At 57.5% G+C, this 13851-nt stretch overlaps 1 protein-coding gene across 1 annotated transcript; it reads left to right on the forward strand.

Moving 5' to 3' along the window:
* The first annotated feature begins 8449 nt into the window (after positions 1–8449).
* On the forward strand, positions 8450–12780 carry UPK3BL2 (uroplakin 3B like 2). Its single transcript, XM_039243535.1, has 6 exons — positions 8450–8645; positions 10168–10320; positions 10509–10728; positions 11222–11298; positions 11557–11677; positions 12516–12780. Exons 1-6 carry the CDS (start codon positions 8564–8566, stop codon positions 12622–12624), a joined length of 762 nt encoding a protein of 253 aa, XP_039099466.1. The 5' UTR covers positions 8450–8563; the 3' UTR covers positions 12625–12780.
* The last annotated feature ends 1071 nt before the right edge of the window (positions 12781–13851 follow it).

Here is a 13851-nt window from a genome sequence, read left to right on the forward strand (position 1 = left end):
TCACCCCCCCACTACCACTCCCCTCTTGTCCCCGGGCCGCTCCTATCTTCGCCAGTGGGATCTCGGCTCCCAGCATGCAGCCCCACCCCTCCGCCCCTGGACGGCACCCAGCGGTGACCCATGTATACCCGCCCTCTTCAGAGGTGAATAAACTCGCTCCTCCATCCCCTAGTGGTGCCCGCGCTGGTTTGGGGAGGAGCATCTCCCCTTCAAGCCCCTTCAAGCCCCGGGTCTGCCCTGAGCCTGTCCTTTTGAAGGACAGCCCCAGCTGCATTTTCGAGGTGCCCCATGGAAACCCACCCTTGCATCTCAGGGCGGAGAAGCCAACCACTAATGCGGCTTCCGTGCGCTTAGCAGTATTGCCTCCCAGGTCAACACTTGAGGGAGATTTTGCTTTAAAAATGCATGAACCCCTGGTCCCTAGCAGTTTGTCCCCCATCCTACCTGCAAACCCATCAGTCGCAGTACCTCCTCCAGGTGCAGGGAAAAGCAGTCAGGAGCTCAGGCTCTGGTGTCCTGGGTGACACCTGGCCCCGAGAGCCAGCCCCTTTCAGCAGCTGCTTTTGAAATGCTGCTGCTATGCAACCTAGGTTCCTCTTGGCCTCTTGGAATTAAAGAAAGGTTAAAAGTGCCTTCCGTCCTCATCAGCTATGTCCAGTAGAGCCTGTCTCACGCTGTCCTGTCCAGGCCTGGCTCCAGCACCAGATAGAGAGGCCCTCCGCGCCCAGACACCCAGCTTAGGGCCTGCCCAGGCGGGTATGGCGAGGCGGAAAAGGGTTCCACTGGTATTTGCTGGGTGAAAACAAGAATGAACCGGCCCAGGGTTGGAGGACCAGGCAGGCGCAGGAGTTGCCCCGAGGTTCTGTGTGTCCGAGGGCCCTCTTGTGGCTTATTCTTAGTGCCCGAACCTGTGCTGATCCCAGGCACAGCCCCAGCAATGTCCCCTGTGTGCGCGGGGCACCTGGAGCCCTGTGAGGAGCTGTGCTTACCCCATCCGACCATGTGGGGCTTGACCATGAAGACAGGCTCAAAACAGACACTGCAGCACAGTAGGTGAAGTGGGCCAGGGGAGTGGGGGTGGGGGGTGACCCCACCTGAGGTCAAGGGGGCTTCCCAAGGGTGAGTTCTGGGATGAGTCTTGAGGGGTACATGGAAGTGAGTCAAGTAGGAGTGGAGGGAGGGAGGAAGAGAGAGCGAGAGAGTCAGGGAGACCAGGTGTGAACAGTCTCCCCCTTGGTGGCACAGATGGTGTGATGGTGCCCAGGGGCCAGCAGCTGGGACAGGGGGCCGGCACAGGGACTAGGAGCCAGGAGGCCATGGCAGGGGGCACTGGCCTGGTCTTCCAGGCAAATGGAACAGGCCTGAACCAGGGCAGACAAAGGGGGTTGGAGAAGAGGAAGTGGATTCCACAATATTCATGAGGTGGCCCCAAGGCACTGGGACTTCATAGATGAGGGCGATACCCCAGGAAAGGCCGTGCTCGGGTTTGTGATGGCGGCTGGGGTGTGTGCCTGGAAAATGGAGGCGCTTTATGTTCTGAAAGTGGTTCTGTCCCCCAGCTTGCTTCAGAGCAGACTTCTGGAAAAGGGGGTTCTGGGGACACAGTCTTCACAGACGGGTGTATTCAGAAGAATGTTAACAAGTTGTTAATATTTTACAAGGATGGAACCTGTCCTGGGCCGGGGGAGGCCATCCTGTGAGTCCTCCAGACTGGGGATGTTCTGGCCCAGGGCCCTGGTGACCAGCATGCCAAGGTGTCACAGGAGCCACACGGAGCGAGGGCAGCAGGGTTGGTCATGGCCTGGCACGGGCCCCAGGGAACCATGCCAGGGCATTCTCCCCCAGAATCACCCAGTGGGTCACCAGCTGGACCCCAGCCCCGCACGGGCCAGCTCGTGACAGCCTTGAGCAGAGCTTGTAGTGACAGCCATGTGATGGTGAATCTTTTATTAAATAGCATTTTAAATGTTTCCCCAGGGCTGTATTTGAGGGAGGGCCTCCAAACCCACTGGCGTATAAGGTAATGGCTCAGTGGATAAAAACAAGTTCATTGTTAAAAAGGAAAAAACAGCAGCGATTGTGGGGGTGATGACTCACAGATGACTCATCAGACCAAAAATCAAAGGAATCAGGATGACAGCAGGTGGAAACCAGGCGGGGGTGGGGGTGGGGGTGGGGGTGGGGTGGGGGTGGGCACTAAGCACTCCCTCGCACCCTCTGGGTTCTCTTCCCCTGTGCCTCTGAACCATCCGTTCCTCCCATCACCCCTGCAGTCCCCAGCCAGCCACCCCGCCTCTAGCTGGTCTCTCCGCACCAGCGTTCCCTGCCCCCTCCCAGCATCCTCTTCCCAGTATCCAGAGGGACCAGATTGTGAACCTGATGGTTCCACCTTTGCCCACAACTTGCAGAGACTTCCTGCCGCGAGACCGGAATCTAGATCCACCATCTCAGTTTCAAGCCCCGTTGATCCATCCCTTATTCCCTGTATTCCAGCCTCACAGGTTCCTGGAGCCAAAGTCTGACGTTTAATCGACTGAGCCACCCAGGCGTGCCTTCACATTCTTTTTTTTTTTTTAAATCAGCTTCAGGGGCGCCTGGGTGGCTCAGTCAGTTAAGTGTCAGACTCTTGGTTTCAGCTCAGGTCATAATCTCACAGTTTGTGAGTTCGAGCCCTGCATCAGGCTCTGTGCTGACAGCACGGAGCCTGCTTGGGATTCTCTCTCGCCCCCCCCCCGCCCCTCCCCTGCTCACTCTCTCTCTTTCAGAATAAATAAATTTAAAAACGTATCAGCTTCATTGAGATATAATTCAAATACCATGCAATATACCCACTTACAGTGTTCCGTTCACTGAATTCTGGCATATTCGTAGACCTGTCCATTCATCATCAATACTATCAACTTGAGAATATTGTAATCATCCTAAAAGACACCCTATGCCCACAAGGCAGTCACTTCTGTCAGTCTCTGGCAACCACTCATCTACTTTCTGAACATTTCATAGAAACGGTGGTCCTTTGTGACTGGCATCATTTTTTGGGAAAAGAAAACAGGAGCCCTGAGATTTGCCTGTCATGGGTTCTGTCACTCACTGCTCCTCTCATTTGGCTGAATCACTTAATCATTTTTAACTGGGCAGAGCTGCATCCTAGTGGGAGTAAAAGTAGAGTCTCTTTCACACACCCAGGAAACCGTCAGGAAGCTCAGGCTCCACAGGGCCCAGGACCCCCCACACCAGTGTGTTCTCAGCCACAAACAGTGCAACACTGGGACCAGGAACCAACTTTGGTGAGCTAGGTGGGGGGAAGGAATGTTCTAGAAGAGCTTGGGTAGCACCTGGAAACTCCAAGAGCCAGAGTTGGAGACCACATGAGTCCTAGTGCAGAACAAAGCTGCGTTCCTTGGGTCTCACCGTGAGAGCTTCTGGTCTGGTCACCTCTGGGGGCTGGGCATGGTGGTCACTTCTTTGGTGTGGGTGCGTGATAGGTGGGCACCCTGGCTGCGCGGGTGCCTGGGAAGTCACACTCTCCGGCAGCTGCAGTGGGCCTGCGCACTGGTGTACATGGCTGTGAGTGAGAGGCTGCATCCTTGAGGAGAAGGGACACCTTTTTGTGATTCTCACAAAGATGTCATGTGGTCAGTGCTGGCTCTGGGAGTGCACGTAGCAGGAAGGCGATGTCCCAGCCATAGGAAGGGTGTGGCAGGAGCTGCCAGGACAGAATGGCATCTTTCCCTCCAGGAAGGTGGCTGGGCCCAGTTGCATTAAATTTAGAGCTTTGCTGGGCTCCGTGACTATCTGCCCTCTAGAAAGGCCCCCAGGGCCCGTGTTGGGGAGAGCAAGGGCCTCTCCAGGGTCGAGCCCTTAGACTTGTTACACCTCACCTGTGAGCCTTAGTGTTCATGTCTGTACAATGGATCAATCATTCTCTTCAACCAGGGCTGCTGTGAGGGGCAGTGAGATGCGATGGTTCAAGGGATCTGACGTGTAGATGTTCAATTAATGAGTTTTCCGATGTTCCTCTAAGATACCTTTTGTTATTTCAGGGGAAGACAGAGCTGTCACTTTGACCTTTCATCGCCGCCATCCCAGAGCCCCCTCCCTGTTCTGCAGGATGGGGACATGAGAAAGCTTTGCAAGGCTTGTCCCTCCCCGCTGTCCATAGGGCCTGGAGCACAGACAGGGCATAGCCAGCTCCTGGCCACACAGCTGGGCAGCAGGCCCCTGGCAGCCCAGCCCACTAGCTCCCTGGAACCCTTTCTGCCCCTGCCCCCAGCAGCCTGGGAAGCTGCCTGGCCTGAGGTGGAAGGCACCATGTTCTTGGGCGGGGGCCCCCATGAAACAGAAGCAAAGAGACACAGCCCTCACCCCTCACTCTGCAGCCTGCCTCCCAGACCCGCTCCTCCAAGGGGAGGGGGAGGGCTGGTGTGGGGGATGGAATTCAGCTAAAGAGATAATTAAGTAAGGCCTTTAGGGTGGGATGTAATCCAGTCTGACTGGTGTCTTTATAAAAGAGTAGGACATGGGGCGCCTAGGGGGCTCAGTTGGTTAAGCACCTGACTTTGGCTCAGGCCATGATCTCACAGTTAGTGGGTTCAAGCCCTGCATCTGGCTCTGTGCTGATAGCAGCTTCAGAGACTGTGTCTCCATCTCTCTCTGCCCCTCCCCCACTCATACTCTGTCTCTGTCTCAAAAATAAATAAAAAACATTAAAAAATTAAAAAATAAATAAAAGATTAGGATCAGGAGTCACAGAGATGCAGTACAGAGGAAAGAAAGAGCACGTTACCAGGCAGCGAGAGGGTAGCCATCTGCCGGCCAATCTCAGAAGAAACTAACCCAGTGGACTTGATCTTGATCTTGATCTTGCCTCCAGAACTGTGACAAAATAGATGCTTGGGTTTTGTTTTTTGTTTTTAGGTAGGCTCTATGCTCAACGTGGGGCTTGACCTCATGACCCCAAGATCAAGAATCACATGTTCCTTTTTTTTTTTCATTTTATTTATTTTTGAGAAAGCGACAGAACACGAGCACAGGAAGGGCAGAGAGAGAGGGAGACACAGAATCCGAAGCAGGCTCCAAGCTGACAGCAGAGAGCCCCACATGGGGCTTGAACTCACGAACCGTGAGATCATGACCTGAGTCGAAGTCGGGACATTTAACTGACTGAGGCACCCAGGCACCCCCAAATTGCATGTTCCATCCCCCACACTGGTCCCAACCTGGATGCCCCTGACTCCTGAGGCAGAGCCTCGAGAGCGAGACAGGAACCTGGGGTTCTGTATGCCTTGTTTGCTGGGTGAGCCCCACCAGGCAGCCCCGCCCTCCTCCCCTGGCCTCAGTTTCCCCTCCGTATAACGAGCGAAGACCTCTGAGCTTTTGGTTCAGACCCTCCAGCCCTGGCCTCCCCAAAACCCCTCTCCGGGTGGATGACACAGGCTAGAGTTACCCACAGGAAAGAATGTGTTGCCCTTGACAACAATTCTTCTCCGTGACTTCTCCCCCTGAGGGACGGAGAGGAATGCCTCATTAGTCATCCTGGCTTCTCCCTCCCGGTCCCCAGGTCCCCAGTCCGGCTCCCTCTGCCACTCCCTACCTCTCCCACAGTGGAAGTGGCCCAAAGCCCCTCCCTCAAGTGTTTTATGGAACCTCCAGGCTCAGCTTTGCCCTCCCTGTTCTTGTCTGAGCCCCAACTCCATAGCGCAGGGGCAGAGGGAGAGCCCCCAGGGTAGAGGGTGCCATGGGGTGGGGTGAGGGGTGGCCGGAAGCGTTGGGGGCTGAGAGGGGGCCTCAGTTTATCAGGCGTCTCAGGGTGCCTCTTTGAGGGGAGTCCTTTGCGGTCAGAGCTGCTGGGCTCTCTGATGGCCTGTTGAGGGGATGAGTGGATAAATTGCCCACTTTGGGATGCCCGAGTGGCTCAGTCGGTTGAGCATATGGCTCTCATTTCAGCTCAGGTCATGATCCCAGGGTTGTGGGATCGAGTATGGAGTACGGAGCCTGCTTAAAATTCTCTCTCTCACTGCCCCTCTCCCCAGCTTACACTCTCTAAATAAAAAAATAAATAGGGGTAGGCCCACCTGCCCCAGGCTTCAGTGGGTCGGAGACGAACAAGAGCTGCTTGCCTCTTGGCCCCTAAATTGTGCGCTTTTACTCAAAGGAGGCACCCCCACTACTGAAACAGCTTTCTGGTTTATGATTCCAGGTATCTGATGCTTTCACTATCCCGGGGAAGCGGTGAGCTGCCTGTCTCCAGCAAGGCACCCGCAGAAGCTGAGGGAGCTGGGTCACTGTGCCGGGGAAAGATTCAGGACCAGGGTGAGGTCAGTGAGCTGTGGGGTCTGTTCCCACCGGGATTAGCACAGCTGGGTCTCTCTCAGCGTTTGGTGAGCGGCCCCTAGGCTAAACTGGGGCAGGGGGAAGGGACTGGGTCACCCATACTTCCCCTCCCTGCACAAAGTTCCAGGCTGCCCCTGAAGGTGCCGGAGCCTTTCCGGCTGTGATGGTAGCCATGGAGCTGGTGGGTGGGCCTTTGGGAGCATTTGTCTGGCTGCCCTGTGTTTGGGGGCAGGTGGAAGCCGCACCTCATCCTATGAGTCACCCCAAAGGTACAAGGCAGGGTAGGTCCTTGGGAACAGACTATCCCCTGGGGCTTGGCATGGCCCCCACCCAGTCCTTCTGGGCGTCCTGGGCCCACTCCCTTCACACGGGAACTCACTGGGGCTGAAGACATCTGGACCAGGAAGAGGGGACCCTACAGAGAACCTGGTCTCTACCCAGAAGCCATCACTTCTGGGGTCATGGGATGGATCCCTTCATTGGGCTCCATGTTGGGCAAGGAGCCTGCTTAAGATTCTCTCTCTCCTCTGTACCTCTCCCTCCTGCTCATTCTCTCTCTCTTAAGAAAAAAACCCCAAAAAGCTGGGGAGTTAAAGAAAGCCCTCCCAGGGCAGGGTCTGACCTAGACCCTCTGGTTAGCCTCCACCCTTCTCTCCTCCGCACCCCGCAAGTACAGGAGGGCCAGTGCCTGCCTTCACGGAGCTGTCAGCGTGTGCAGGGTCACCCTTGATGTAACAGCGCATGACATTACAGTGATTGGGAGATGGAGATGTGTCCCAGGGGAGCTAGGGTGCTCGGGGAGGATTTAGGGAAGCACCAAGGCTGACCAGAGTGCATTTCTTGTAGTGCTAGCCCCTGGGGCAGGAAGGACAGGGGGTTGCTGGGGGTTGCAAGGGCCTAAGACGGAGACGGGCCTGAGTAAAGGCGCGGAGGTGTGGAACAGCAGGAGCTTAACCAGGTGACTTGGTGGCCTCTCCGCTCAGGCTCCCCCCCGCGTGCACCCCCAGACTCACCCTGACCCCATTCTCATTTCCCTTCCCTGACCTTTGTTGTTGTTTTTAATCTTAATTATATTTTATTTTTTAAATATTTTTATTTATTTCTAGGAGAGAGAGAGAGACAGTGTGAGCAGGGGAGGGTCAGACAGAGGGAGACACAGACTCCGAAACAGGCTCCAGGCTCTGAGCTGGCAGTCAGCACAGAGCCCGACGCGGGGCTCGAACCCACGAACCGCGAGATCATGACCTAAGCGAAAGTCGGACCCTTAACTGACTAAGCCACCCAGGCTCCCCTAATCTTAATTTTATTTACTTTTGTTTTTTTTCTTTTCTTTTCTTTCTTTCTTTACTTTTAAATTGACGTCCAAGTTAGTTAGCATACAGTGCAATAATCTCAGGAGTAGAATCCAGTGATTTCCCTGAGCTTTTGTTCTGGCTTGGCCCCCAGTTCCCCTGGGGGCTGAGTCAATCAAGAAGGAAATAGAGTGATTTCCAATCTTGAAAAATCTGAAACTCTCTGCTACCATGCCAGAGTACAGAGAGTTGGTCACGAAAAACCTACCAGGCAGTTACAGAGTTGGTAGGAGTATTTGCCCCTTTTGAAGGTCACTGTCATAAACAGTTGGCACAGTTTAAATACTTTCGGGAAAAAAAATAGTGTGCGTGGGCTGGCGATCGAATAGCATGTAAATGCATCATAATAACTAGAGAATATTTACAATTGTTTTTTAAAAATGTTTTTTTAAAGTAGTTCCCGAACCCGGCCGGCTGGCTGGGTGATCTTGGACAAGCCCCTTTCTCTTCATGCTCGACTAGAAAGTGAGGGTAACTCCCTTCAGCACAGGGCGATGGTGGGGGGCCCCAAGTGCCAGGTTGGGACTGTTGGCAAGGCTGTCACTGGGGCTACTGGGGACCCTGGAGCTGCCACCTCCTTCCTCGGCCCCTCCCTGGCCAGGCCCTCCTGGAGTGGGGGGTGGGAGCATCCACGGGCTTGTCCAGGCGGCGCAGCAACTGATTGTTCTCTTTGGACCCCTCCCTGGGATGCCAAATCCTCGGGGCCAGCGGATTCTGCCCCAAACCTGTCCGACCAGTTGTTTGGGAAGAGGGGGCGCCTGGGAGGAGCCGCGGGAGGTACCAGAGGCAAGCTCTCCAGGCCCTGGTGGACAGCAGAGGCTCTGGGACGCTGCAGACAGACCCTTGGACAGACAGACGGTTAGACACTTGGCCTGGCCATGGGGCTCGGTGGGGGACAGTCTCGGCTGCTGGTGCCACTGTTGCTGCTGTTGACTTGCCTCCAGCGGGGGACAGGCCTGGGTGAGTGAAGGGGGGCAGGGCACCGTGCCTCTGGCTTCAGGAGGACAAGCTGCCTCCCAAGCCCCAAGTCTGGGGCCTGGAGCCTGGGTGGGTCAGGGGAGATGGCCCACCACAGAGGTCACAAGACAGACACCTGTCCCCGTGCCACAAGATAGGGGTCTGCGCAATGCTTTCTCCCTCTCTTTAGGGTTCTTATGCCCATTCGTCCTGAGCCCCCATCCGGTTCTCACCAAATGCCTCCCCTCCTTCTGTCCCTGAGGAGAGGTTTAAACAAGTCTATAAGGTCGGCTCCCAGAAGGAAGGAAGCTCTCCTGGAGGGCTACAGGCATTGGTCACTGTGGGCTCTTAAACTAGAGGGGTTTAGAGATGGAGTGGCCCCTCTTGGCTGCTCCCCTCCTCCCTCGTTAAGTGGACATTAAGCACCTGCTGTATGCAGCGTGCACTGGGCCTCAGAGACAGGAGCGGGGGCCCTGAGGAGGGCAGAGTCTAGCCCTGAACCCTGGGAGCTGGATGGAATAGAAATGAATCATACCGAAGGGAACCGAACAGAAAGAGGGAGAGGGCTCTGGAGATTTGTGTGACACCCAGCCTCCCCTTCCTGCTCCCCTCCAGGACTGGGGTGCTGCCCTCGGGAGCCTTCCGGGCAGCAAGGCTGGATGTGGCCACATTGCTTGTCCAGGGTTCTGCGTCTGTCACGCCTCTGCCTCTGACATGGGGTCCCAGGGTTCTTTCCTCTCCTGCCCCCACCCTTACTCGAGCGAGGCTGAGGCGGGGGGTTGGTGGGGAGGTAGTTAGGGCATAAGGTCCAGAGAGGCAGATGCCCGGGGTGGGCTGGGAGGTGGCCCAGCCCTGGGCGAGGAAGAGAGGCTGTCCTCCTCTCAGCCAGGACACCTCCAGGAGGTGCACGTCTGGGCCTGGGGTCTTGGTGGGGACCCCTCCCCAGCCCCCCAAGCCACTCATTCCTCTCCTCAAGCAAACCAACCTGGACCATCTGGGTGGAGCTGGAGGGACTTGAGAGGTCGGTAAACTGAGGCTCAGGGAGCGCCAGAGCTCAAGGTTACTGTCGAGAGTCCCATCTAGGGTTTGGGCCCAGGCTCAGGCTTCCTTAAATCTGAGTCTCACCCCAACCAGGCCTAAGACCTCTTCTTCAGAATCGTGTGTGCAGCTGGGGGAGGGGCCTCCAGTGCCTGCATCCCTTCCCCAGGCCTTGCCCATGGCAGACACCCCTGACCTCCCACAGTACCTACCCCTCATAAGCGAGCAAGGCAGGAGGCAGGGCCTGACCTTGGGTCACCGGCCCATGGCCCATGGGCAGAGTTAGTAGGGAGCCCTCCTGCGTAATACCTGACTGGGGCTTCCAGGAAAAGCCTCCACTCCTCCCTCAGACTGGGGCTCCCAGATCAAGTCTGTGCCTCCCGCCTCAGACTGGGGCTTCCAGGACCATAACTCCCACATCAGACTGGGCTGTGGGGACTTGGTTGTCCTGTTGAGCCTCCTCTGTCTACCCCCCCACCCCCGCCAGAGCGCATCAGCTATGTGCCCCGGCTCTCAAGCCCCACCCTGGCAGGGACACTCACCCAGTCTACCTTCACGCTGGAGCAGCCGAGGGGCCAGTTCAGTCACCGCAACATCTCTGACTTGGACACCATCTGGCTGGTGGTGGCCCACAGCAACGGTGGGTGCCACAGGGACAGCCCTGGGTTTTCCCTCTGTGAAATGGGCAGGAGGCCTGGGTGGAACAGCAGATGTGGGGAGAGGGGAGACAGGTCTGCAGGGGATGTGGCTCGAGGGCTCTCTGGCTGGGTGGGATGGGGTGGGGCCCTGCCCTTGAGTCCCCACCTTCTGACCTGCGACTCCCCTCAGCCACCCAGAACTTCGCTGCCCCTCAGAGAGTGGAGGACATCCCAGTCCCGGCCAACTTCATGCAGAGGGGCTACTACCTCACGCTGATGGCCAGCCGGTTGCTCTACCCGGGCAGCCAGCCTGGCAACCAGCTCCAGGTCCTACGCGTTGGCAATGATACCCGCTGCTCCCCTAAGACGAGAGGCTGTAACCACCCCCTGCCGGGCCCGGGCCCCTACCGGTGAGCTCCTGCCTGAGCTTGGGGCAGCTTCCAGCTGAGTGCCTGGGTTTCTGGGGGGCGGGAGGGGCAGGGGCCGGGGACGCCTTGGTGAATTCTCCCTTCTTCCTTGGGTAGAGGGCCCCCCCCACCTGACCCCTCCCCCCATGGGCTGTCTGGACCCTGCAGGTGGAATTTTCCCATCCACAATGGGCCCCAGCCCTGTCTCCCTTCACTCAGGGCTTGACTCACTGATGTGGGGTGCTGGGGAGCTAGTCCATTCCACACACATATCCTAAGTGAGGACACTGAGGCCCAGAGAGGGTGAGGGATGAGCCCAAGGCTACACAGCTGGAACTGGAGCCCCTTCTGGTGCATTCTAAGGCTGGCTTTTAGACCCAGTCCCCACTCCCCCAACGTTTCAGGACCTAGGAGTTAAGAGATCAGACTGACAGGTGTCAGGGCCAGAGGGTTTCAGGTCCCAGGGACCCCTCCCCATCCTGGGTCTCCTTCCCAGAGTGAAGTTCCTGGTGATGAGTGACAGGGGACCTGTGGCTGAGACAGAGTGGTCCAACGAGACCCGCCTGCAGCAAGGTATGGGGCCAAATGAGCAGGTCAAATAGTAGGGCTGGGGGTCCTGGGCCTGGGGGGCTCCTGAGGATGAATGGGGCTGGGGAGAATGGGGCAGCCCCCCATCATAGCCACCATCACCACCCTGCTGTCTGCAGGTGCCCCTCCCCCAGCCTGGGGCGAGGGATGGTTGGTCTGGAGGCTGTTCCAGGTCCCCTTTCTCAGGTCAGAACTCTCTTCCCTGCCCCCCTGCCTACCTGGGGAACCCCTCACACCCCTCAGCCAAGGCACTGCAGGCTGCCCCAGGACCCCAAAGCGTGGGCACCGTGGTCATCATTGCCATTTTATCGGTCCTGCTGGCTGTCCTTTTCACTGTCCTCCTTGCTCTGCTTATCTACACCTGGTAAGTGGACAGGGTCTGGGCCCCGTGGGAGGGGTGGGGTCTCTGACCCAGGCCACCTCTTATCCTCCTCATCCTCACTACCCAGAAGCCAGCAGGGCTTGTCAATGTGTGTGTGTGTGTGTGTGTGTGTGTGTGTGTGTGTGTGTGTGCGCGCGCGCGCGCACGAATCCCTCCCTCCTTTGTCCCTTTCTGCGGACCAATTGCGGGATGCGGGACGGTGGTGGCATGGGCGTGTCCACGCTCTCTGAGCGGGCACCACTCGCCCCCTGGCGGTAATATCTGGAATTGCGAGTAGAGGGCTCCCGCGGAGACCCCGAGGTGGAGAATTGCTTTTAATTCAAGCGCTGAGCTTTGCCTCAAAACTTCATTCAAAACTCGCATGCTGGAGCCTGGTGGACAGGGGGTGCCCACAGGGCTTCCTAGAGAAAAGGGGAAACCTGGCCTCTGGGTGGGATTTGGGGAGGGGGGGGAGCAGTCCTGGGAAGTGGGTGGAGGGCAGGGGGATTTCTGGCAGCCAGGCAAGGGGCGGGGGTGGGGGTGGGAGTGGGGGTGTCATGACTCCTAGCTGAGGAAAAGGACTGTGTCCTGAAGGCCAGAGGGAGCCAGTGGTGGGTTTCGATGAGGGGAGACAGGGGAGACCCTGGGGTGCAGGGAATAGAGGAGAGTGGGGGGCACAGCTGGATTTGTGAGGTTTAGCCTGGTTTCTTTAGGTTAGTCCAGCCTGGCCAGTGGGGCCTCAGTTCCCCCAATGCTCCTATGCCTAGAGCTCCAAGCCGTGGGCAGTAGCTGTGGGACTTGGATCAGGCCCTACGCTCATCTTCTCTCCCCTTCCCCGAAGTCATGACACCTGCAGGAACGCTCCCATTTCGGGCCCGGAGCAGTTGACTTGCGTGAGGAGATACAACACCCACCACATGACCAGCCCTCCAGCCACGGGGGCCACCTGAGGGGGCTCGCACCTGTCCCTGGGCCTTCTCCCTGCGGATCCTGGGCTGGGAGCATGCCCAAAGCTTCTGGAGCCCCAGGAGAAGTGGGGGGAGGGTGTCCCTACCCAAAATTAGGCCTGTCCCTGTCAGAAATAAATGTCCCCAGCACCCCCTGCACATCTGTGTTGTTGTTCACCCGGGCAGTCTCCCTGAACCCCTGTCCCCAGCTCTCCTGAGCAGGGTGGGGGTGGGGGCTCTTCAGAGGATATAGCATCAGAGGTGAGGTCCAGGGTCTCAGGCCAGCTGAGCCATCTGGGTCCGGGTAAGCCTCTCTTCTGGCCTCTATGTCCCTATCTGGAAAATGAGAGTGATTACACTGGCCTCACTGGGTTGAGGTTACTCTGCACCAACGAGGTGAATGTGTGCACCTTGCCCTGCATGTCCGGCTCTGGCTGCCCCATCCCCGCAGAGCTCAGCCCAAAGCTGACACTGGCCCCAAACCGAGTCCCAGGCGCCCAGCATTTGTTATCATCAGACCCACTCCGGGCCAGGCGGGGAAAGGCCCAAACAAGTTTCTGCCCTCAAGTTGCCCAGTGCTGAGGGGGAATGCAGGTGCCAGATCCAAGAGGCTCCCTGGACAGGTATGTCCTTGAAGGTGCAGTGCTGTGCCAGGTGACACAGGAAGGTGCACAGGTCGGGGCAGCAGCCTATGCAAAGGCCCTGGAAGCAATGGAGAGCTGGTGGGTGGGCAGGTTCTGGTGGCTTGAGGATGGGGTGAGGGATGGCAGGGAGGCGGGGGTGGTGGTGGTGGCCCAGGCCACATGCCTCTTGGGGCAGGGGGCAGGGAAGGAGGGCCTGGCTGGGTTCCCAGGTGCCTGTCTCTGGGAGGTGCTAATGGCTGTAACTGGTTTAATAGCCAGTGCAGACATATCCTGTTCAGGCTGGGAGGGGCGGGGAGGGGGGTAAACAGGCTTCCATCCCCTGCCTAGGTCAGTCTTGGTCTCTCCAGAGCCTTTTTGGACGGAGCAGCCATGAGCCCCAATCCTAGGGCTGGGTGACCCCAGACACATCACTTACCCTCTCTGGTCCTCAGTTTCCCTTTATGTAAAAGGCAAGGGTTGAACTGGGTGGCCAAGGCCCTTACTGCACAAGCCGATGCCCTGTATCGTGAGGCCTGGCAGGAAACAGATGGCATGCTGTCTGGCAGGGCAATTGAGAGCATTTACAAAGGTGTGGTCAGCGTGCTAA

Source organism: Hyaena hyaena, unplaced genomic scaffold, assembly GCF_003009895.1.
Source record: "Hyaena hyaena isolate Hyena2069 unplaced genomic scaffold, ASM300989v1 scaffold_228, whole genome shotgun sequence".
NCBI classification, from domain to species: domain Eukaryota; kingdom Metazoa; phylum Chordata; class Mammalia; order Carnivora; family Hyaenidae; genus Hyaena; species Hyaena hyaena.